This window comes from Diabrotica virgifera, chromosome 4, assembly GCF_917563875.1.
Source record: "Diabrotica virgifera virgifera chromosome 4, PGI_DIABVI_V3a".
Taxonomy (NCBI): domain Eukaryota; kingdom Metazoa; phylum Arthropoda; class Insecta; order Coleoptera; family Chrysomelidae; genus Diabrotica; species Diabrotica virgifera.
Window position 1 is genome coordinate 230,318,800 of NC_065446.1, and position 26,641 is coordinate 230,345,440.

Sequence of the window (26,641 nt, forward strand, 5' to 3'; positions counted from 1 at the left end):
GCCGTTCCGCAATATTTCCCGTTTCGTTGAAACAATTCACTAACAAAGAAATTACACTTTGCGATATATTAAAACTTTGACATACATCCACTTGCCGACTTGCCTAGCCCCAGCCTGGATCATACCAATAGGCGTAATTGCCTCTGCAACACTTAACTTTCTTGTTTCCATACCTCTACATTTACATTAAAAAACTTCGAAATGCTAAGGATTGTTTAGAATTCTGTAGAGAAGGAAAACGGAATCCAGGCCGTAGAAGAATGTCGTGGATGCGGAATTTGAGAGAGTGGTTTGGCTGCACCACTAATGAACTTTTTAGGTCAGCTGTAAACAAAGTCAGGGTAGCCTTGATGATTTCCAATCTCCGATAGGAGTGGCACAAGAAGAAGAAGAAGAGTTCAGAGACAGACTTATCACATAGTAATTCATGCCTTCTAAATTATTGTGATAAAAATGTAGTGATAATTTTTTGTGGATAAAAAAGGATTTAATGGGACTGTTTATTTCCATTTAATATGAAAATAACCAAATTTTTTCGACATCAACAGTTTTATTTGAATAATACCATTATCCTTAACTTTTGACGAGCAGTTTATACAGCGACATAGGTATTAAAAGGAGAAAGGGAGAAGGAAGGGATTAAAACTAGCAAATAAAACGCTACATACTTTAAAGTAAAAATAATAAAGTTTGTTTAATTCTTATAAACCATTTTTCAAAAAATAATAGTATATCAAAGGTTTTTCTTTGTATTCTAAGAAAAATCACACAGATGACGAACACTTAAGGCAATCAATACTCAAAAATGTGCGCTTTAAAAGATTTCACCATTTGATGCCAATTTTTAAATTTCTTAATTTTATAGCTGTTCCAAAGACTTTATCCCAGATCGTACTACTGATGCCAAAGCCTGAAACAAAAAGTAAACGATTAATTAAAATATTTAATGGAGGCAATTAGAGCTTCACGATATTCGATAAAAATATAAAATATCGATATTGTATTGATATCGTATCGAAAATCAATACGATACCGATACAACACATACCTTAGCAATATTAATGTCGATACGATACTCATTATCTGAAATCAATACAAAACTCTTGTATTGTCGACACGTTGTCTCGATATTATTGAAAATATCGATATCGAGAAAAAAAATTTAAACGATCAATTGTTTGATTATATTTTGTGGAATACGTATTTAGATAATAATTATTTACATAAAAGTATAAGTGATCTGCAACCCAAGCATCAGCTGTTATAATATTTTACACTCGAGAGCTTGAACTTGAAACTCTTGAGAGTGAGTAAATGACTGTATTGATTACACTGTTTATAATATCATGTGGCATTTGTGGCAATATTATGGAAGTGAGTGATGATCAGGCAAAAATAATTTTCAACAAATACTGAATTGTGATTTATTCCGAATCTCCGGGGATTTTCCTATCTTTTCAAAAGTAGTTTCTAAACAATACAGAATTATAGTAAGTATTAGTCAACTGTCAAAAAAGCATTCAGCCATATTCAATTTTTATATGAATCTATGTTATAAGAAATATTAGTAATATTTTTGGAATGTCCATTTGCCAAGCATGCAAAAGTGGCCATGCTTTTCAAAATATTATTATATTTAATAATCATTTTTATGTCGATATTTTATCGAGTATTGTATCGATATCGTATCGAAATCAATATCAATACGATATTTTTATAAGAAAGTACATATTGCCGATATCGATACTCGATACGATACTTCATTGGCAAAACCAATACAATACTCGATACTTAAAAGTATCGATATTGTATCGTATCGTGAAACTCTAGAGGCAATAGAATTGAATATAATTTCTCAATTATTTACAGTTTGAATCTTTAAGGGGAAAGGAACAAAATGTAAAATTTTGACGCCTGTCAAAATTTTCAATCTATTTTAAATGTAATATTTTTTTTCGAATCCTGAGAAAACTAATAAATATTTTTTGAAAAATTTAAACGCGGAATGCAAGATTACTTTATTACCGAGGACCGAAAGTCCCTTAAAATGAATAAAAAGTTTCTTTTGAATGAGATATTTGAAATTACAAATCACACTAAATTTTCTCTTAGTTTTTCACCCCTGTAACTTATTAAAATAAACATTATAGAAGTTTTCAGGGACTTTTGGCCCTCGGTAATAACGTAATCTTTCATTCTGAGTTTAAATTTTTCAAAAATACTTATTAGTTTTCTCAGGATTCGACAAAAATTAATCCCATTTAAATAGCATTGAAGCCGAAAGTTCGTACCGATCCCCTTAAGTACGAAATGGACAACTCCCCGTAGACCCCACTGAGTTTTCTCCGCATAAGGTGCTGTTAAATCACTAACTTTAAATAATATTATATTTATTATACGGTGATGAGTGCGCCAAGAATTGGCAAAATAACTTATTAAGCAAAACGTGTGTTTATACCGTCCTTGACAGTATAAAAGACGGAACGGAAATCGATTTGATTAATCTCTGGGTGTTGAACAGAGAATAATCAACAAGGTATAATGAGTGAGTTAAGTATATCCTGACCATATTCCGAATCCTTCCAAACCCCTTCGTCTGGCGAGCTGAGCGATTTCGACGGTTCGCAAGCCTATCCCATACGCGAGTTGAGCGTAGATCCTTATATGTCTTACCCCTGGCGAGTTAAGCGAAATTTACTCTCCGTATGTACCCATTTCGCGTTAATAGATAAATGCTATTCCTAATTCAATCGATATGTAATCATTTATTCATGAATCAAATATCGTCACATCGACCCGAGACTTACGAAAGTCCGATATGTAGATTGTAAATATATTTTGATAACGAAATTAACAATAAATATCTTAAAAAACGAATCCTGTCTTCGACTGTATTTGTTACCCGAGTAACCCGAGATCATCATACGTCTGAGGTGGGAAACTATCGATAGTGGTAAGGTAATATAATATAAATTTATAGGTTTCTACCGATAATTTCTCACATCTACTAGTTTCGTTTTTTTTTATTGCACAACGTATTAGGTCTACTTTTTTCGTTATTTGGCCGCTTCTTAGCGCACTCATTAATTCATTTACATAAAAAATTCTTCCTGTGGTAAAATCTTTAATCTGTGTAGTATATTTTAATAGTCCTTTGTAAAGGGACATCGCAAGATTGACACAATATTTTACCAAGAATAAAAGACCAAGCTATTACTTTCAAAATCTAATCAAAGAACAAGAATTAGCTATCTTAGATTTTAACTACAAAACGCAATTTTAATTTTAAACCGCAAAACGCAAATGCTACCTGAAATATAAAAGCACACAATCTGAAGAAGCTCTCGCAGAATATGTCCAAGTAAGAAACGAAGTAAACGCAAAAATAAAATCAACCAAAAGAGAACATTGGGCTAAATTCACTAGCGACATGGACTACGACCTATATGGTGCCCCAAAGAAAGTATTGAAAATGCTTCGGAACAGGAAAAAAACAGTTAACGAGTTCGTGCAGACCAAGGGAGTACCTATAGAGACATGGTAACAGCATTTTAAAGAGGTATATGATGCTGAAGAAACGCTGAATATAAATGAATACGAAACACATATACTGAAAATATTCCAACACCGGGAGGAATTAGACAAGGTGACAGTTTAAGCCCCTTCTTATTTAACCACAAAGTAACATCTCTTAATCTCGGATATAGAATGGGCAACAAAAGAATTGGTATGGTGTGTTACGCAGATGATGCAGCAATTATTGCTGAATCAGAAGATGATCTTCAGAGACAGCTCTTTCAGTTCTTTCAAGTAAGCCGCCAACTAAATATGAACATTTCTACCAACAAAACTAAATGTATGATAATAGCAAAAGATCCGCTCAGATGTAAGGTAGTGGTTGAGAACAACCCCATAAAACAGGTGATGGCAATTCAGATATCTGGGCATAGATATATCAAGCACTCACGACCCAGTAAAGGACCTGAGGAGTCAGATCAACAAAGCATCTGCATTGTCAGGATGTCTGCGGGAGATAGTCTGGTCAAATCCGTATATATGCGCACAGATAGTAAAATTAGAATCTACAAGACTTACATACGACCGATCATGACATATGGCATAGAAGTGCGCGAAGACATCAACAATACGAAATAGATGCTAAGAGTTACCGAAATGAAAACCCTAAGAACAATAGTGGGGAAAACAAGAAGAGACAGAGTAAGAAATACAGACATTAGAGAGCAATGCAAAATTCAAGATATTGTAAGATGCGGAAGGCAGCGCAAGAGGATGTGGTACAATCATGTAAGACGAATGGATGAGAACATACTCCCAAAAATTGCCCTAGAAAACAACCCGCCCGGTTCAAGACTCCCCGGAAGACCACCTAAAAGATGGAGGGATAGTTGGCAATCTACCTCCCAGGAAATTAACCAGAGGCAGCTTCAGAATTAAACAGATCGAAAGATCTCCAAGAAGAAGAAGAAGAAGAAGAAGAAGAAGAAGAAGAATAAGAAGAATATTTTAACTGAATTTAGTTAACCAAACACAACGAAGAACACAAGCCACATAATACTTAGGTACTCGTATTCAATTTCCTTTAATATTTTTTAAACAAACTATAGCTGGCCCTTCTTTTTCGTGTACTTATCCGTGACGAATGTGAGTGATCATCATGACAATCTTTATCTTATCGGTGTTGAACCAGGTTTTGAGGTTCTTTAACCAGGATGTTCTTCCTCTTCCTGAACCTCGCTTTCCAAATATTTTTCCTTGCAGGATGGTTTATATGAGGGCATATCTCACATAATATGCCCTTCTTCTTCTTAAGGTGCCGAGACCGCTTGTCGATCGTTGGCTCTCATGTTGCGCAGCATATTAACAATCATTGTCTTATTTACAGCCGCACGAAATAGTTCAGTGCTAGTTTTCCCAAACCATTGGCGTAGGTTTTTAAGCCAAGAAGTTGTACGGCGGCCCACACTTCTTTTTCCCATTATTTTACCTTGCATGACAAGGTGAAGTATGTCATATTTTTCTGGGTGACGCATTATATGACCAAAGTATTCCAATTTGCGCCTTTTAACCGTGTTCACTACTTCGCAACTTTTATTCAAACGTTCCAAAACCCTTTCGTTTGTGACTCTTTCTACCCAACTGATCTTCAGAATACGGCGGTAGACCCACATTTCAAATGCTTCTAGGTTTTTTAAAAGCGATTCTGTCAGTGTCCATGCTTCAATCCCGTAAAGTAGTGCTGGGAATATATAACATCGGACCATTCTTATGCGAAGTTCCAAATTTAGATCATGACTGCACAGGATTTTCTTAAATTTCATAAAACTTGTTCTTGCTTTGGCAATTCTAATTTTTATTTCTGTACTAGGGTTCCAGCTTTCATTAATATGAGTACCCAGATATACAAGATTACTTACTCGTTCAATTGAGTCATTACCGATTGTTACGTTATAGTTATTATTATTTACGGCTGCCTGTTTACTAATAACCATAAACTTTGTTTTTCTTGCGTTGAGTTTGAGTCCATATATCGCGCAGAATGCCACCATTCGATTCAATAACGCTTGAAGATGTTCAATTGATCCAGTCAGCAACAAGGTGTCATCTGCATATCTGATATTGTCATATTGTTCATAAGCATACCATTAATGAGTATTCCCTCTTTTGCGTTTTCCAAGACTTCACTTAAGATTGTTTCAGCGTAAAGATTAAACAACATTGGTGACAATATACAGCCTTGTCGAACTCCGCGCTTGATTTTTACTTCTTCATAGCACTGATTCGCAACCCTAATACATGCAGCCTGGCCCCAATACAAATTTGCGATTATTCTAATGTCCCTACCGTCCAGACCGGTAGTTTTGAGAATATGTAGCATTTTTTCATGGCGAACTTTATCAAAGGCCTTTTCAAAATCAATCGCGCACATGAAAACGTCATGATTTACATCTCTGCATCTTTGAATTAAAACTTGGGTTGCGAATAGTGCATCACGCGTTCCAAGGCCACAGCGAAAACCGAATTGAATACTTGAGATTCTTTCCTCAATTTTTCTATATGTTCTTTGATGAATGATTCTAAGAAACGTTTTCAATACATGACTCATTAGGCTGATGGTGCGATAGTCGCTGCATTTTGTGGCTCTGTGTTTTTTTGGTAGTACAACAAATGAGGATTTAAGCCAATCTTTAGGAATTTTTCCGCTTTCATAGATTAAGTTGAACAATTTCGTAAGTATCTTAATGCCCTCGACACCTAAAAGCTTTAGTGTTTCTACGTAAATCCCATCTGGTCCGATCGCCTTCCCGTTTTTTGCGTTCTTTATAGCGTATTGCACTTCTTCCTTAGTTATTGGAGGACCGCTTATGTCATTTAGCGTTTCTAGTTCGCTTCTTTCATCATCGAATAATTCCTTTATATATTCTGTCCATCGTATTAGTTGACCTTCGATATCGATTATAATTTTTCCGTTTTTATCTTCGATTAGTGGAGGATTACATTTTTTATTCAGTCCTGCAACTTCTTTCAGTTTTTTGTGCATATTGAATGCGTCATAGATACGCTCGTAGTTCTCAATTTCTTTACATTGTTGTTTATGCCACTCTGATTTAGCTGATCTTATTTTTCTTCGAATCATACTGTTTAGCTTTTTGTATTCTGTCAGATTAGCATTCTTATATTTTCTTCTTGCATCCATTAAATTCAATATCTCTTTTATAATATGCCCGAAGTATTGTAACTTTCGAGATTTAATGGTGGTCAGTACCTTTCAGTTCTTCTTCATTATTCTGAGGAACTCCTCATTTGCGACTAGGTCAATCCACGGGATCTTAAGTATTCTCCCATACAGCTCCGATCTGACTTACATACAGCTTGTAAATTCTCTTATGGATTATCTTTAGGAACAGCTTTATGAGATCACTCATGAGGCTTATGGTACCTACGGTATTCTTCGCATTTATTGGCTCCTGGTTTTTTGGGAGTGCAACAAACTCAGACGTCAGCCATTCTGTTGGTAATTCTCCAGAGTTGTATAATAGGTTGGTGCTGAAGTAATGTGTCTGACACAGAAAGAGGAAGAAAGATTGAGGTTCCTAAAAAGGAAAATAATTCGGAGGATAGCAGGAGCACTAAACTTAGGTAATAATGAATTTAGAAAACTCACGAACCACGAAGTAAGAGAACTTCTGAAAGGAGAAGACATCGTCAGATTTATCAAGGCACAGAGACTCAGATGGATGGGACATATAGAAAGGAGGAATCCAGAAGCCGTTATCAAGAAAATTTCCAAACGGAGACCTGTATCAGGCAGACCACGAGGAAGGCCCAAAACTAGATGGGAGAACCAGATAGTGGAGGACCTTAAGAAGATGGGAGTCAGAGAATGGGTAACCAGAAGCAAAAACAGTAACGAATGAAGGAAAATTGTAGAAGATGTCAAGTCACACAAACAATTGTAAAACTAAAGTGTTAATGCGGATTGATTCACCGCGACAAAGGAATCGGAAGAGCCCAAAGAGGGCGGCAATCACTCCGCTAGGAGTGTAGATGCCATGATGATGATGTATAATATGTTGTTGAGTATTATTGTGATTATTGCTATTGATTTGTGTCTATATTTGAGTAAGTACTTAGTTCTATTTGTATATTATCGGGGCCTGCTGCTTTAAGATCATTTAGCTGCATAATTGCAGAATAAAGTTTCTGCTGCAATATTTTTGGTTCATCGTTTACCTTTTCTTCTAGCTTCTAGCTCAAAGATGTTATCTCTTTGGTCTTCAAACAGTTTCTCTAGGTATTCTCTCCAGGTTCTAATTTTAGTCTTCTTCTTCTTCTACGGCACTACAGCCCAAATTGAGCCTTGGCCTCCTTTATTTTTTGCTCCCACCCTTGCTTGTCTGTGGCTGCTCTTCTCCATACACGGACTCCTAAAAGGGCTTGTGCTTCGCTGTTTACTGTGTATTCTCAGCGCTTTCTTGGCTTTCCAACCGGTCTCTTTCCCTGCATTCTAGCATTCAGTGCTCTTTTTGGTAGCCTATCCTCTCCCATTCTTATCACATGTCCGGGCCATTGCAATTTTTGTATTCTAATGAAGTCTGACAGGGTCCTTCCTTATAAAGTTCGTTATTGTATCGACTTCTGAAGATTCCGTTTTCCCTCATAGGTCCTAGTATTCTCCTCAGTACTTTCCTTTTGAATGTGTCGAGTTTGTTTTTGGGATGTTTCTTTCAGGATCCAGGCTTCACTGCCATAGCATGTTATTGGTCGAATTAAAGTTTTATAGATTCTCATCTTTGTATTTCGGTGGACACTTTTAGACCGAAATATATGGGAGAGGGCGAAATAAGCTCTGTTTGCCTGCGTTATTCTCTTGCTTATTTCTCCATCTTCTGATCCGTCGGCATATATTTCTACTCCCAGGTATGTAAGCATTCCAACTGTTTCAATGTCGTCTGAGTCATTATTTTTGTTTTTTTTCTGTGTTAATTTCCAGACCTAGCATTTTTGTTTGTGTTTTTAACTCTGCGTATGTTTCCTGTGCTCTTGTTGATGTTCTACTCATAATATTAATATCATCGGCATAAGCGGCCAGTTGAACCGTTCGGTTGGTCAGTAGGTTTCCTCGTCCAGTTTGCATTTGCCTAACCGCATACTCCAGTGCCAGGTTAAACAATGTTGGGGCCAGCCCCCCTGTTTTAGTCCCTGCGAAATTTTGAGAAAATCTGTATGGTGGGTTTGTAGTCGTACACATGCCTGAGTTTCATCCATTGTCGCTTTAATGAGTCTTATTAGCTTCTGTGGTATTGCCAATTTAACCAATATATAGTATAGTTTGTTCCTTTTGACTGAGTCGCATGCATGTTTGAAGTCTACAAACACGTTGTGAACATCAATATCGTGTTTCCATGATTTTATCAAGATCTGTTTCACTGTAAATATTTGATCCAGTGTCGATCTTCCCCGTCGGAAGCCCGTCTGATACTCTCCAATAATATTTTCTGCTAGTAGCTTTTGCACTGGAGTTTGTCTCCTTTTTTATAGATCGGGCATACTATACTTTTCTTCCAGTCGTCGGGTATTTTCTCTTCTTGCCATACGTCTTTGATGAGCGCGTGGATGTAACTTGCTAGGTGGTCGCCACCTACCTTATACAGTTCTGCTGGTATTTTGTCAACTCCCGGAGCTTTATTGTTTTTCTGGGCCTTAATAGCTTCGAGAACTTCCTTTATAGTTGGAACTTCTACTCCATTATCTACTTCATTCTCTTCTACGTACCTAGTTCATACCCATTTCATCTTCCATGTCTACTTGTGTTCCAAGTAGGGTCTGAAAATAATACTTATACGGAGAAATAATAATACCAGGTTTCTGTGTCTTTCTGTTGGTCACTGATTATTTGCACTTTCATCTTTACATAGACTTGTTTGAGGTTTATACCCACTTCTTATCTTTTTTAGGTATTCGTATGCCCCTCTAATTTCGTTGTTTTTGAAATTTTCTTCCAATTTTTCTATTTGTCTATTTTCATAGGCTCTCTTTTTCTTTCTACATATCTTGTCTGCTTTCCGTCTTGCGACTTCAAATAATGTTCGTCCTTCCCGTGTTCTTCTTGTTATGTACATTTTGTGTGCTTCATTTCTTTCCTCTATTGCTTGTCTGCACTTGTCATCAAACCATGCTCCTCCTCTCTCCTTTTTCTTGTTTCCCAGGGTGAACGCTGCTGCTGTCAGTACTGCTGTTTTGATATTACTCCATTTGCCATCTACGGAGTGCAGTTCTAGCGTCCTTAACTCATTTGCGAATTCTTGTTCGAACTTCTCTTTACATTCCTGGATCTTCAGTTTTTCCAGGTCCAGTTTGTTTGTCCTTTGTCGTCTTTCGTTTCTTTCCCTGTTTCTCATTTTAGTCTGTTTATCCATAATTCCTGTCTCCGTCTTACTCCACCTGTGAGTTCTTTAATTCCCATGTATATTGTGACTACCGCACTTTCACTATAGAGTCTCAATTTCTTCGCATCATGTCGTTGCTCCTTTTCCACTTCTCTGATTAAAATCATTTAACTTTTCTTAATCAACCGGTATTCCTTCGGTTCCAGTTAAGCTTTTTAAAAACTTATTGCCATGAAACAGGTGGGATATCGATAGTCAATTCGGCATTTTTAAGTACTTCTTGGATGCTATTTAGGCCGGTGTCCGGACAAATAATCCCTGGATAAATAATCCCGGACAAAAAATCCCTACAAATTATCCCTGGACAAAAAAACCCCAAAAAGTAAAACATGATCGACTCATGGAAATCCTAAAAAAATAGAAACCTAGATGAAAGAGATTTAAGACTAATAACACACCTCTATTACAATCAGCGAACAATAGTAAGAATTGAAAAAGAAACATCCGAAGAAATGGAAATAAAGAGAGGAGTCAGGCAAGGCTGCATACTATCACCTCTATTATTTAACGCTTATTCTGAAGAGGTAATGCGAGATACTCTGGAAGATGAAACAGTCGGCATAAGAGTAAATGGAGTCTTAGTTAACAATATCAGATATGCAGATGATACAGTAATAATAGCCGATAGTTTACAACACCTGCAAAGACTCATTAGTAAAATAGTAAGGTGTAGTAGGAAGTACGGACTCCCTACTACACCTTTCAATATCAAATACTCTCAATATCAAAAAGACGAAGTTTATGAAAATTAGTAAAAACAACCATAATACTAACGAAATCTTGATAGTAGAGGGCTAGCAGATCGAAAGAGTAAAAAAGTACACTTAACTAGGAACACTTATAATAGAAAATAATGACTACACTGCAGAAATAAGTCAGAATCGAAAAAGCACGTTCTAATTTTATAAAAATGAAAAAGGTCATATGTAGCAAAGATTTAACATTAGCTCTTAAAGTACGCCTAACAAAATGTTACGTCTACAGTGTACTATATACTATGAAGTGGAATCATGGACATTAAATGTAGAAACAATGAGCCGACTTAACGCCTTTCAAATGTGGAACTATAGAAGGATTATGAGGGTTTCCTGGGTAGATAGAGTTACGAACAATGAAGTACTGAGAAGAATAGGTAAAGAGAAGGAAGTTGAACTTACAATTATTAAAGAAAAGAAACTACAGTATCTCGGACATGTGATGCGGGGCGAGAAGTATGGCATCCTACGACTCATAATGCATGGAAAGATAGATGGCAGAAGAAGCATCGGCAGAAGACGAATTTCATGGTTGAAGAACCTGAGAGAATGGTTTGGATGCAGCTCAAAACAATTATTTAGAGCTACTGCCTCAAAAATTAAAATAGCTATGATGATTGCCAACCTCCGTAGCGGAGATGGCACTTGAAGAAGAAGAAAAAATCCCCGGACAAAAAATCCCGGACAAATAATCCCCAAGAAATATTTGCTGCCAAATAGTTCTCTAAAAGTTTTCCTGAAATTTTATCAAATTTCGAATTCCAATTCCATGCCGAAAACTTCAAATTTTACATGACAAAAAAATGGAGTTTTTTTTTCAAAAATCGTGGAAGATTGGAATGAGCTAAGGCTGTGGGAATCATGTTGTAATTATTTGTTTAAATTTTTTGCTCACTCTGCTTTGAATAACATGTTCAAAACATGGCCTATTATCTGTAGGGATGGGAAAAACCTACCGGTTTAAACCTAAAACCGGTTTTTTACTTCGCAATAACCGGTTTTACCGATTGTTTTTTGTCCCGGTTATAACCGGTTTTTTCTTTTTATAGTAAAAACCGGTTATTAGGTTTTTACGGTGATTAGAATTAGGTTAGGTATTATTTTGGATCCCAATCATAATTATTATTCTCAAGTAATTATTCCAAACAAAACCATAATTCAAATTTTATTTTATTTTATAAAATACAGAAGCAAACTGAAAGTGCTATCTCACATCAGCCAGAAACAATTATTAAGTTTTATTATAATATTTCCTTGAAAAGGTATTTGTAATCATAATATTTACATAAGAAGTGATCTGGTTGAATTAGACGCAAACATCATCTATTTTTCACACTTAACACTTGACATTGAAAGTGGGTGAATGACTTTTTCTGATTACCAAAAATAATGCTCTGACTATGAATATCGAATTACTGATTACGAATACGAATCTCCAAGAATTTCGCTACGTTTTCAAAACGATACACTTATACTTACAGGAAGTATTAAATGAGTTAAAATGTACCTATTCTACAAATATACAAACGTGTTAAAAGTAATACATGTTCTTTCGATAGTATTACTAATTTTGATCATATTGATATCGAGTCGAATGGAGTATCGCAAACTAAAGTGTATTGTAAATGTAACTTTGTAACCTATTAATAAAACCGAAAACCGGTTTTTCCAAAAACCGTTTTTTTTGGCCGGTTATAACCGCCAGGTTAAACCGTAAGCAAAAAAAAAAACGGTATAACCGAAAACCGGTGTTTTGTCAAAAACCGCCATCCCTAATTATCTGTATGCACCCATTCAAAGCTTTTGTCCTATTACGAATGTTTAGCTTTGCTATGAAAACGCAGAACACATTCATGTTTTTGACATAGCTTTTGAAAGGTATTGGAACAGCAGTTAAAAAGCAGACTTTTCAAGCCGAAAAGCTTGCATTAATTGAAACTGATGACTAAATATTTTTCGGTACTACTAAAAATATTACTAAGTACCATACGCCGAACAAATAGTTGGTGACTACCAGTGTGATTTCTGACCCGGAAGATCGATTGTTGATCAAATATTTAATATTAGACAATGCTTGAAAGGATTATTGGGAGTATAATCAAACGTGCACAGATCTTTATAGATTTCAAACAGGCTTATGATTAAATTAATCGTCCAACACTATATGGAATACAATTTTTACGTACGCCGAGCTCGATCAAAACCGCCGAGCTGGGCGTACCCAAGAAACTAACTGCGGTAACGCAAATGTATGTAACTCCTTTACACAAGCTAGAATAGAGGGAAATAGTTATTTTCCTAACAAGTGCAGAAAGTCATACTTTTCCGCACGCGACTGCAGTTTGCTGAACGACGCGAAGCTGGAGTTCGGCAAGCAGTCGAGTGCGGAAAAGAGACTTTCTGCAAGCGTTAGGAACAATATTTTTCTACGAGTCTTTAAAAAATGACCAAATCTTAATCAATTAATTTAATTAATATGAAAATACATACACAAATTAATTCTTTGACAAGGTTGCCAGAACCAAACTCCATCATTGGGGTGCCGTGGCCGTTAGTAGCCATCCGCTATGAGAGAAATTTTTTGGAAAATACGAAAATATACATTATTTTAAGCTATTCTCAAAAAAAAATTTGCGGATTATCCATTAGTTTAAATAATAAAAGACTTTGAAAATTGGATTTTATACACTTTTTTAGACCGCCATATTGATAATTACATGTGACGTTGCTGGATGTTGCCAAATCTATAAAAATGTTTAGTTTTACAAGTTACAAATATAGACGCATTTTTGTGGGGAAATGGACCTAACCTAACCAAACCTGGACCATAGAGGTATATATTAACATAGAGGGAGCCTACCTTCCGCTCTTCCTGACGACAAGATCTCATGGACTGGTTTGCTGCATCTCTTTCTACACATTGTATCGAAAATCTATGATGACATTCAGTGTGAATATAGGCACGGAAGAGGAGGACAACTGTAGCAGCTTTACTATGCGTAAGAGTGAAACAGCACTAATCCAAATAAAAAGATGGTGTCGTCACTTCGCTCTGAATGACACTCTCTCTATGCTAATATATAACTCTATGACCTGGACCGTACGGGCATCGGTACAGGAGGGATTTTTCTCGATTTATCTTTGAAATCTAGGGATTTTTAGTGTGACATGCCTAATTTTTATATTTATTGCTAGTTAACAATAACAAAAATTTAACAATACAGTTTTATTCAACTTTGTTGGCATTTAATGTTGTGTTACAAATTGACAGCTGACAATGACATTTTCTTATTTTTTTTTTGTTAACATTTACAGCTGACAATGACATTTTCTTCTTTTTTGTTGACATTGACAGCTGACAAATGGTAATGACAGTTTCTTCTTTTTTTTGTTGACAGCTGACAGTGACATTTTCTTCTTTTTTTGTTGACATTGACAGCTGGCAATGACAGTTTTTTTTGTTGACATTGACAGCTGACAATGGCATTTTCTTCTTTTTTTGTTGATATTGACAGCTGACAATGACAGTTTTTTGTTGACACTGATAGCTGACAATGACATTTTCTTCTTTTTTTGTTGACATTGACAGCTGACAACTGGTAATGGCAGTTTTTTCGTTTTTTTGTTGACATTGACAGCTGACAAATGGTAATGACAGTTTCTTCTTTTTTTGTTGACATTGACAGCTGACAGTGACATTTTCTTCTTTTTTTGTTGACACTGACAATGAGTTTTTTTTGTTGACATTGACAGCTGACAATGACATTTTCTTCTTTTTTGTTCACATTGACAGCTGACAAATGGTAATGGCAGTTTCTTCGTTTTTTGTTGACATTGACAGCTGACAAATGGTAATGACAGTTTCTTCTTTTTTTGTTGACTTTGATAGCTGACAGTGACATTTTCTTCTTTTTTTGTTGACATTGACAGCTGACAATGAGTCTTTTTTGTTGATATTGACAGCTGACAATGACATTTTCTTCTTTTTTTGTTGACACTGACAGCTGACAATGACAGTTTTTTTTTGTTGACATTGACAGCTGACAATGACATTTTCTTCTTTTTTTGTTGACATTGGCAGCTGACAAATGGTAATGGCAGTTTACATAATAAATGGCAGTTTACAATTAATAAACGGACAGACTGCAATTGCGCGCAGCGGTCAGAAAGGAGGAAGACCTAACCCTTCGGTCCAAACCTAACTTACGGGTAATAGAGTGAGAGAACCGCAGGAGGTATTTGACCGCTGCGGGCAATCACAACCCACTTTAATAAACAAAACATAGTTTAATTTGTATCTCTCCATTGACCTCACCGTACATAAACGGCGACACTGTCTTTCTTTGCACAAACTGTTTTTTAATTAATCAAACACTTTGCAAATGTTGGATTAATTCTAAATCGCTTTTTTGTGTGATATTATTAATATCAAAATAAGAAGTTACATCCATTTTTCGATACTAAACGTGAATGACAATAACTAATCTTGTTTTGACAAATTTTCAAATTCCAAAGATATTTTGATTTATTTAAATTACATTATTTGAAACAGGGAAACATTACCCTACGAAAAAAAATTGGCAACCTAGCACAGTCGTTGTCGAATGTCGATCTAAATGTCATAAATAAACATTTTGTGATTTTGTGTTGTGAACTTGATTACTTGATTGCAAAAATGTTGACAGAGAGAATTTAAAATTTTGTTGGATTATAATATCTTCAATATAATCCAGTATTGTTATATATTTAATATATATTGTTCAATCCACATTGTTATAGTGGAAACACCATGTAAACCTCGCAAACCTGACGTGAGTACCAAAACCACATCATATTATATTTATATTAATAATAATATAACCTATAAAATATCCAAGAAATATAAATAGGACCAGTTTTGGGCCAAGATCCACACCGGTTTTTGAACCGGCGACAGGGCCGGCCTTGCAACGTCTCCAAAATTAATCAAACATGACTTCGAATAACACCATGAACACTACCCAAACTTCATCTCACATCTCATATTCCAGAGTTGTTAACACGTTTAAACAACCAACAAAAGACGAAGCCATAGTTCTTTCTAGTATTGAAGGAACCAAAGTTCAAGAGTACATCATAGCCGTCGGTTCAATAGTTGGTCCACGTAACGTATCTTTCGTTTCCAGAATAGCCAACAATAGAATATGTATATATCTTTCCTCTAAAAATATGGTTGATTCATTGCTGCATTCCCACAAATACGTCAATATAAAAGAAACTCAAGTAGAAATCAGAAGACTTATCACTCCAGCTCAAAGACTGATAATATCAAACGCTGGTCCTTCTGTTCCAACCACGTTAATTGAACAAGAACTACGTAAAATGGGTATAAACACCGTCTCTAAAATGACTTTTCTTAGGGTAGAAATGCCTGAAAGCGAATATAGCCATGTCTTGAGTTTTAGAAGGCAAATATTTATCACACCTTTAGAAAATATGTCCATTCCCGATTCTTTCATGATCTCTCATGATAATACCACTTACAGACTATACCTTTCTATAGAAGGCTTCAACTGTTCAAAATGCAAGACTATTGGTCACCAGGAAACAGAATGCCCTGACAACGCCAATACAATCACTTCTAATGCTACCACTTCTAATGCAACCAATCTTGACTCAACCAATTCTAATCCACCCACTTCTAATACAACAAATCCTGACCCAACCAATTCTAATCCAACCTCTTCCAAAGCTCTTCCAGAAACCTGCCAAAACACAAAATATATAACAAATCTACCTTATAACCAAACAGAACAAAAACTTTCTGACAAAGCCTTAATATCCACCTCTAACGATCACCCAGCATCTTCCCAAAACATATTAGATCAGATCTCAGACGTACAGGTGTCTAATAACCAATTAAAATCTATCATAGAAACTGACGACATGTCAAGACCTACAAATAATACAAATGAAACAAACACTTTAAAAATCCCAACATCATCAACTTCCAACAAGATCAGCAATCTTACTCCATTAGAAATAGCACAACCTAAAATTATTCCAAACGTCACAAAACATCTAAAAAGACTCATCTCATCGTCTCCAGAAATCAACGAAAATACCACACAGTCCAATTCTCATATCTCCACTTCTCCAGTAACAAGGAAATCAAAGAAAAAAACAAAAACGTCTAAAAGAAATTCTCGAGATGAACTTTTACTTTCCCTAGAGAAAATTAAAGACAAAATCGCAAACAGATCACCACCATTTGTCCTTAACTTCGACGAAATATGTGACTTTCTCGAAAACACATTAAACGCAAAACATCCCGAAATAACCTCAAAAATCTATTCGAACGAAACAGCAGAATTAATTCAGATCCTTAATTTTGTTCACGCCTATACCCACAATTCAAAATTAAAAAATAATATAACTCGATTAAGAAAGAAACTAAGCCCCAATAATTTCTCTTCCACAGAAGAGACCGATGAAACACATTCTCAGTCAGAACTCGAAAATGTGTAACCCCTATATATTACAGTGGAATATCAATGTGTTCTATACCCATTTAGAACAATTAATACTTCTAATAAATGAAACATGCCCTAAGATCTTATGTCTTCAAGAAACTCATTTTAAGCAATCCAATATTAATCTTCAAAACTACCAATGTTTTCCAAAAAACAGAATAGCACAACAGGCAAGTGCCGGAGTAGCCATCTTTGTAAGAACAGACCTAGAAGCTAAGCCAAAGAAGATCCCATAGAATCACAGACGATGACCTCAAGACAATCCTCACCAAAAAAGTTTCATCAGTGTTAACATATTTAAAAGACATCAAATTGTATAACTTTATTTAATGTAATACTTTGTATTGTTATATCCACTAATAACCCTGCGCGGTTGATGTGGTTTTGTGTTTAAATAAAAAAAAATAAGATATATTTGAAATAAATTAGTAAACAATATCTAAATATTAGTTTATTGCATGTATTATATTTACTTTCAGGCCATATTAACATATCTAAATTAACACGCGTGCGGAAAAGTAAAACGCGTGCGGAAAAGTAAAACGCGTGCGGAAAAGTAACACGCGTGTGGAAAAGTAAAACTTTCTAAACTAAAACGCGTGCGCGAAAGTAGACATTTTTGCACGCTCGTAGAAAAAATATCAAACGCTGTTTTTTAGAATATGTCATGCGAAAAATTTTCCAAAAATCAAACCAGACATAGCTGCTCGGGGAGAGGCCAGATGGGAGAAGGTCTGTAGGATGGCCTAGAAAAAGGTGGAAAGATACAGTGAGAGAAGATCTGGAGAAAATGGAAGTGAGACAATGGGACATAGTGGCACATGACCAACAAACATGGAAGGCAATAGTAAACGCGGCAAAGACTCCCGAAGAGTTATAACGACATTGATGATGATGATGACTAAATATTTTTGACGTTAAATTTACAAAAAGGAACAGGTTTTTTTGCATTACAATCAAGATTATCGTTTTCAAGACCAGCAGTTATTATCACGAATACACAACGTTTGGAACAAAGTTATTCAAAGCAGAGTGAGCAAAATATTTGATCGAATAATTACAACATGATTCCCACAGCCTTAGCTCATTCCCCGTATCTTCCACGATTTTTGAAAAAAACTCACACTCTTTTGTCATGTAAAATTTGAAGTTTTCAAGATGGAATTGGAATTCGAAATTTGGTAATCGAAATTACAATTCATGCTTAATCTTAACTGCTATTCATTATTTTCGTGCAGAAAAGAGGTTTCATGGCGATTGTTATCCATAACTCTCATGCACTGAGGCTGAAAAACGTTTGCGTCGATTGCATTCACGGAAAAACTTTTAGAGAACTATTCGGCTGCACATATTTCTTGGGGATATTTTGTCCGGGATTTTTTGTGGGGATATTTTGTCCAAAAAATTTTGTGGGGATTATTTGTCCGGGATTTTTTGTGGGGATGTTTTGTTCGAGGATTATTTGTCCGGGGATTTTTTGTCCAGGGATTATTTGTCCGGGGATTTTTTGTCCGGGGATTTTTCATCCAGGGATAATTTGTGGGGATTTTTTCCGGGATTATTTGTCCGGGAATTATTTGTCTTGTGAAAGTCGACGAAGGAATAACAGTTTTAATATATTTTCCACAGTAAAGAGGTTTCATAATTTCTTATTTAGCTTAAGAGGCAAGGAACATTTTGACGCCTGTCCAAATTTTCAATGTATTTTAGATGTAATCATTTTTTTCGAATCCTGAGAAAACTAATAAGTATTTTTGAAAAATTTAAACGCAGAATGAAAGACTACTTTATTACCGACGGCCGAAAGTCCCTTAGAATGAATAAAAAGTTTCTTTTGAATGAGATATTTGAAATTAAAAATCACACTACATTTTGTCTTAGTTTTATACCCCTGTAACTTATTAAAATAAACATTATAAAAGTTTTCAGGGACTTTCAGCCCTCGGTAAGAACGTAATCTTTCATTCTGCGTTTAAATTTTTCAAAAATACTTATTAGTTTTCTCAGGATCCGATTAAAATGAATCCCCATTTAAATACCATTGCAGCCGAAAATACGTACCCATCCCCTTAATGCCTCGACAACTAATGGCCATTGGCATCGTATATTTGATTTTTGCAGTCAGATACCGTGTAGCGTGTATTTTGTATGTTGATTAAATGTCTTGCTACTTTGAAAAGTCGACTTAATTGTATTTTAAAAGAGACGCTATTTGTATCCGAACATCTGCGGTCCTTCCGGAACTATTTTCATTTATGATTTTTAGTCCAGAAAGCCACTGCGCATCCGCTAGGAAAAATATTCTAATTCGGATTTTTTGCACAATCTTACTCAAAAAGGACTCCTTTTAACAAATTTGCATGTTGCCAGGACAAAAAGGTGGTCAAAAATTTTTTAAACGTTTTTTTTTTGTTTTTTTCCTAAAATAATTTTTTTTTTGCATGGAAAAAAGTTTTTTTAGGTTTTTTGGATCATTCCAAACAGAAAAAGTCTTTAGTGACTTTTCTCTAAAAATGATAGTTTTTGACATATAAGCGATTAAAAATTGAAAAATTGCGAAATCGGCCATTTTTAACCCTCAAAAACTATGTGAAATACTGAAAATTTGAATGTTGCCAAGGTAGGTAGATATTCTTTAATCATCGATTGATGAAATCCCGAAGAGTTTTTTGCAACACAATATTTAAAACTCCTTTGTTTTTTAATTGCTAATCAAGCGTGCGCGACACTATTTTCCACTGACAGTATGGTGCAAATGAAAGGAATAAACTCGTTATTTCGTAAACCGGCGAATTTAAGGAAAAGTCCCGAAAGAGGTCGATTTTTATTTTTATGTTATGATATTGTGGCATATATGGTATACTAGTGACGTCATCCTTCTGGGCGTGATGACGTAATCGATGATTTTTTTAAATGAGAATAGGGGTCGTGTGGTAGCTCATTTGAAAGGACCTTCAATTCTCTATTCAGTAATGTAAACATTTACATAATTATTTATACAGGGTGTCCTTCTACTTCTTTTTTTGTCAAATAATTTAATTTAATAAAAATTTTTGGACACATTGTATAAATAATTATGTAAATGTTTATATTACTGAATAGAGAATTGAAGAATCTTTCAAATGAGCTAGCACACGACCCCTATTCTCATTTAAAAAATCATCGATTACGTCATCACGTCCAGATGGATGACGTCACTAGTATACCATATATGCCACAATATCATAACTTAAAAATAAAAATCGACCTGTTTCGTGATTTTTCCTTAAAGTCGCCGGTTTACGAAATAACGAATTTATTCCTTTCATTTTCACCATACTGTCGGTGGAAAATAGTGTCGCGCACGCTTGATTAGCAATTAAAAAACAAAGGAGTTTTGAATATTGTGTTGCAAAAAACTCTTCGGGATTTCATCAATCGATGTTTAAAGAATATCTACCTACCTTGGCAACAATAATATTTTCAGTTTTTCACATAGTTCTTGATGGTTAAAAATGGCCGATTTCGCAATTTTTCAATTTTTAACCGCTTATATGTCAAAAACTATCATTTTTAGAGAAAAGTCACTAAAGATCTTTTCTGTTTGGAATGATCCAAAAAACCTAAAAAAACTGTTTTCCATGCAAAAAAATAATTTTAGGAAAAAAACAAAAAAAAAAAACGTTTGAAAAATTTTTGACCACCTTTTGGTCTTGGCAACATGCAAATTTGTTAAAAGGAGTCCTTTTTGAGTAAGATTGTGCAAAAAATCCGAATTAGAATATTTTTCCTAGCGGATGCGCAGTGGCTTTCTGGACTATTTTTAATAAATGAAAAATTTAATGCAAATAGTTAAGTTATATTGAAAATCTTACCGTTGTCATGGTGGGCGAAATGATGCTGATTGTGATATCGCTTTAGGTGATAAAAATAACTGTTTTCCTTTGGTGCTCCGTGATGTAGGTAGAAGTGGATCATGTCGTATACAACATAACCTAAAATAAAAAAAACGAGTGATAATATAATTTAAAAAATCCATATAAGGAGTCTACTTACAAAACTCAAATTCTCCAATTTTTAATCAAATTCAGATAACATTTTTGTTTCATATTCTCTGTATTCAAGACTAAAGTCAATGGATTTAGTTCCTGACTCATTTAACTTACGATTCATAGATGGTGCTAGTAGCATCCAAGACATGATAATATTTAATTACATTTCAGTGCCTACACAGGTGCTCCGAATAGGCTACGGTAAAGCCGAAATACATACAAGCACATTTTCGAATTTTAGTTCCTGACTCATTTGACTTACAAATAAGATTTTGATTACTATCCCCCTTCACTTTTATTACTATTATTAAGAAGAATAGTAGGAAGAGGAATAGAAACACGATGAGCACTATATCTTCCATTATCTTCTATATATATATATATATATATATATATATATATATATATATATATATATATATATCTCTCTCTCTCTCTCCCTCTCTCTCTGTCTATTTTCTCTCTCTCTCTCTCTTTTCTCTCTTTCTCTCTCTTTCTTTCTCTCTCTCTATTTATATCTCTCTTTCTATCATTATCAAATATATTTTAACTACTAACCTGATACACCGCCTGCCAATGTTAAAAACTGTTTTGACTCGGGAATAACAACGCTTAGTATGCTATAAAAAATATAAACTATAACAGCTGCTGGGACTGGCGGGAAAACTAATCGCCTCGAATCAAATGGAACCTGCAAATAAAAATTTTTTATGTATAAACATTTTCAATTTCTTTGCAACACGAAAATGCAGCAGCTGCATAATACTCTGGTTTAATCGGAGATTTAACCAGACATCCAAGACAAAATTAATAGTTTGAAGCTAATAAGAGATTAGATGTCTTTACGGCCACATGGTCCTCTAGAAAAAATTTCTGAAGTACAGTCACTGTACTTTACAACCAGTTGTACTGTTTAAGTTTGTTTTGTTTTAGAGTTCATTATTCGTTGACCTCATTAGTGTTAGTGCCTAATTTGTCAAGGTTCTTAGACATACCAGTTGCGAACCTACCAATTTTAATAACAGTTTCTAAAAGACTTTGTAACATTGTAAACACGAGAAAACTGGAATATCTAGGCCACATAATGAGAGGGGAAAAGTACTCCTGCTAAGGCTCATAATCCAAGGAAAATCTAGGGAAAGAGGAATGTGGGACGTAGGAGGATTTCCTGGTTGCGAAATTTAAGGGAAGTACGGGTGCAGTTCAATACAATTCTTCAGAGCTGCCATCAACAAAGTTAAGATTGCTGTGATGTTGGTCAACCTCCGATAGGAAACGGTACTGCAAAAAGAAGAAGAAACACAAGCTGCATTAATATCTTTGTTTAGGTATTTTTTATATTATGCATAAAATATAGATTAAAATATTTACAACCAATATACAGTGATGAGCGCGCTAATAACGGCAGAATAACGTAAAAGATGGAAAACATATTAAGTTGTGACATAAAAAGAAATGCAACTAGTCAAGGTGGGAAATTTAGCGATAAAAACCTATAAAATTAAATTATATTAATTGTTTCCCCACCTTTAGACGTGTGTTTGTTTCATCGACTTCGAGAAGGCATTCGACCGAGTACAACATGATACACTTTTCGATTGCCTGCAGGCAGCAGGACTTGACCACTACGATATAAGACTGCTGAAATACTTATATTACAATCAAGTAGCCTCTATCCAAATTGGAGACAGTCGTAGTGAAAAACTGCCGATAAAACGTGGAGTACGACAAGGTTGTGTTTTATCACCCACCCTTTTTAATCTGTACTCTGAAGAAATCTTTAGGGAGGCTTTGGATGACAGACAAGAGGGAGTAAGGCTAGGCGGAGAACTAATCAACAATATTAGATACGCTGACGATACAGCCATTCTTGCTGAAAATTTACAAGATCTTCAGACACTACTAAATCTAGTCAGTGAAGCAAGCTATCGGAGAGGCCTTAAAATCAACATTTCAAAAACAAAGTGGATGGCAGTTGGAAAGATTAATATAGATCAAGGTCAGATTTCTCTTGATGGAGAGGAGTTAGAACGGGTAAATCATTTCAAGTACCTTGGCAGCTGGTTAAATGTAAATTGTGACTCTGATGAAGAGATAATAACTAGGATCGAAATATCACGGAAGGCTTTTATGACCTGGAAACCAGTTTTATGCAATAGAAACCTGTCGATGAATATTCGAAAGAAGGAGCTGAAATGTTATGTGTGGTCTATCCTATTGTATGGTTGTGAGACATGGACGTTAAAAACCACAATGCTAAACAAAATAGAAGCATTCGAATTGTGGTGCTATCGACGAATCCTAAAGATATCGTGGGTTTCGCACACTTCCAATGAAGATGTTCTTCAAATGATGAATTCGGAACGTCTGCTCATAAGCATCATAAAGAGGAGAAAAACAGAATACTTCGGCCATATAATTAGAGGACCTAAATACCATCTGCTTCGCCTTATAATACAAGGAAAAGTGGAGGGAAAGAGATGGATTGGTCGAAAGAAACTTTCATGGCTGCGTAATATTAGACAATGGTGTGGCTGCACAGTAGAAGAATTATTTCGCGCAGCAGCCGATAGAGAGAGATTTCAGGAAATTGTAAACATGATGGCGGCCAACGTCTGAATACAGACACGGCACCTAAAGAAGCCTAGATAGCTAATGATATGAACAATACATAATTTCACTTTTTACGTTAATTGTTTACGTTATGCTTCATTAATGAACAATAAAGTTTCAAATTTTTTGCCGATTCCGACTACTTTTTCTGTTTGAAAAGTGTAAGACTAAAAAGTAAAAAATAAAAAAATATGAAAAAAAATTTTTTAAGAAACGCTCTTTTTAGTTACGAGTGACTAAAATTAAAAATATTATAAAAAAATCAACTAAAAAGCAAAAAATAAAAAAAATTGAAAAAATCTAACACATTCTTTAAAGAAAAGCGTGGGGCGAAAACCGTTTATTCGATGAACACTGGCCACGCTTTTCTTTGACGGATGTAATAGATTTTTTCAATTTTTTTCTCCTTTTTAGTTGATTTTTTTATAATATTTTTAATTATAGTCACTCGTAACTAAAAAAGGCGTTTCTTAAAAAAATGTTTTTCATATTTTTTTATTTTTAATAATGTTTCTATTTTTTTAATAACATACTGGTAATTGTCACCTCATATAACGATGTGTATGAGGTATATAATTATATTAATGCTATTATATAAAGACTTGGGGTTTTCTATTTTGATAATGAATAGGGTGTAACGAAAGCAATGTATCGAAAAACCGTTTTCACTAATTAAATGGCTTATCGACTATCACTCTTGCCATGACTGAATCCATTTGAAAGGATGTTTGTTGTGTTATTAAATGCTTTTACTCATGAAACCACCGAACTCGTACAAGGACAACAAAAACGCGAGGTGTGAGGTGTTCATTTAAATATTAGTTTTTTGATGGGTATGTAATTAAATCTCTAACTGTTGATTAGTTAGTTAATTAATTAGTTAATGAAAGGTACGAGGGAGAGTCAATAAGTCCGTACCTTTTTGAATTTCCCGCTTCTTAATTGAAATGGCAACACTGGTGGAAAAAATAAAAACTATACCGTTATAAGATTTGTTCACTACATCGTAACTGTTGTTAGACGTTTGCGGTCCATTGTCATAATTTATCCTGTGATAGGGTATTCCTATTTGGAATGCGACAAAAATATGGTACTGATCAACTTCAAAAATAGAATGGAAATGCCATCAGATTGTGAAGAAAAAATATCCAATTAACGCGTAAGACCATCCCCATTTTTTGTCGTTTCAGTAACGCAAGATCTTGTTAAAGAGTGGAATTCATATCTGAAGAAATGCCCTTTCGAAATACAAAAAATGAAGGAAATATTGTACATCAGTTAACCCCCTCACTATATTGCATCGAGATGCAAATCATGGGCTTGAAGATCCAATTCGTTCTTCCAAATCGGAGTTCCATTTGCCTAACCAGTCGTATTTCAACTTTACTCCTATAACTGATGAAAAATGTAAAGTTATAGTATTTTTATCTAAGTTCTTCATGTCTCGAGGTGAAAAAGGGATGTATGTTTCAATTCCTCATGAAAAGAAGCCACGTAAACAAAAAATTAGTGACAAAAATAAGGCAACACAAGATCCAACAGTGAAAAGCAATATTAATTTTCAGAAGAATAAAGTGGGGACCAACCAACACCAGGCTTTTTAGTAGGTACTGAAGTCTGCAAGAAGATATAACACAATTAAAGAAAGCAGAAAATCAAGTAAAAGTTGAAATCTCCTATTGATAAGACCAATTTTGTAACTAAAATGTTTTATTCTGTTTTAGATGAAACGCAGACAACCAAAAAACAAAAACAAATAAGGAATAATACTGTGACTAAACTCCTGTACTTGCTGACATCCATGGTTTTCTTCGTTAAAAAGTGGACTTTAGGCCACTAATACTTTATTTTATTTTTAAACAATTTGACTTGTATTATTTGTTTACATTAGTTTATATTATCATTAAATTCTTCTATCATGAATGGGTCATGATTAGTGTGACCAACTCCAATTCAGTCGAATTCGAGACGAGACTGAAAAAGAATACCTAAAATCCGGGACTTTTCAATGAAAATCGGGCCATTTTTTTAAAATATAGAACTATAATATCATCGTTTTATTGATTATTTAACATTTTTATGTTGACAAAAATTTTTTTGATGAGATGGGTTGTAGTGATTACATTTTTGTTAATTTTTGACGTTTCGACTTCCAATCCGGAAATTATTCTCAAAAATTACAAAAGCAACAGGTGTTGGATTTCCATGTAAATAGAACCCTAGGTTAATATAAAAATATAATTATCATTATTTGATATTCATGTTTTTGAATCTTCTTTTCAGAAGACGATAATTAAAATACAGAAACGGAAAAAAGTTCAGAGCTTGAGTCTTCGTAGAACTATAATAGCACTATATAAAATGTATGCGTTTTGGATGTGGTATTAGTACATATTACAATCTAGAAATTGTCGACTTTTTTTCCTTCCACCAATTCAATTTGATTCATTTTACAAAAACGTTGAAAATTCGGATGGCCCGGAATGTCCGGGACACCGGGACACGACTTCGTAATTCGGGCCGTGTCCCGGTGTCCCAGATTTTTCGGGCTAGTTGGTCACACTAGTCATGATGGGTTTCCCTTATACCACGAGCTTGCATCTAATTGGATCTTTTGCAACGGTAATGCATTTTGTTTTCTGCGTGGATATTTTCATGTTGATTCATCGACATGATTGATAGAATCGACAAAGTTTTCTTTGTAGGTCATCCTCATCCTCTGCAATCAGGGCTGCATCATCCGCATAGCACACTATACTGAT

At 34.9% G+C, this 26,641-nt stretch overlaps 1 protein-coding gene across 6 annotated transcripts in view; it reads right to left on the reverse strand.

The window, feature by feature from the left end:
- Positions 1–668: 668 nt before the first annotated feature.
- Positions 669–26,641, reverse strand: part of LOC126883325 (fatty acid 2-hydroxylase) — a 369,757-nt gene continuing 343,784 nt past the window's right edge. For all 6 annotated transcript variants that reach the window (XM_050648712.1, XM_050648708.1, XM_050648711.1 and 3 more), the window contains 3 exons: positions 21,825–21,957; positions 21,090–21,209; positions 669–910 (listed from right to left, as the gene is read on the reverse strand). In XM_050648712.1, the coding sequence (XP_050504669.1) occupies positions 825–910; positions 21,090–21,209; positions 21,825–21,957 (339 nt within the window). In that variant the 3' untranslated portion in view covers positions 669–824. The remainder of the gene's footprint in view (positions 911–21,089; positions 21,210–21,824; positions 21,958–26,641) is intronic.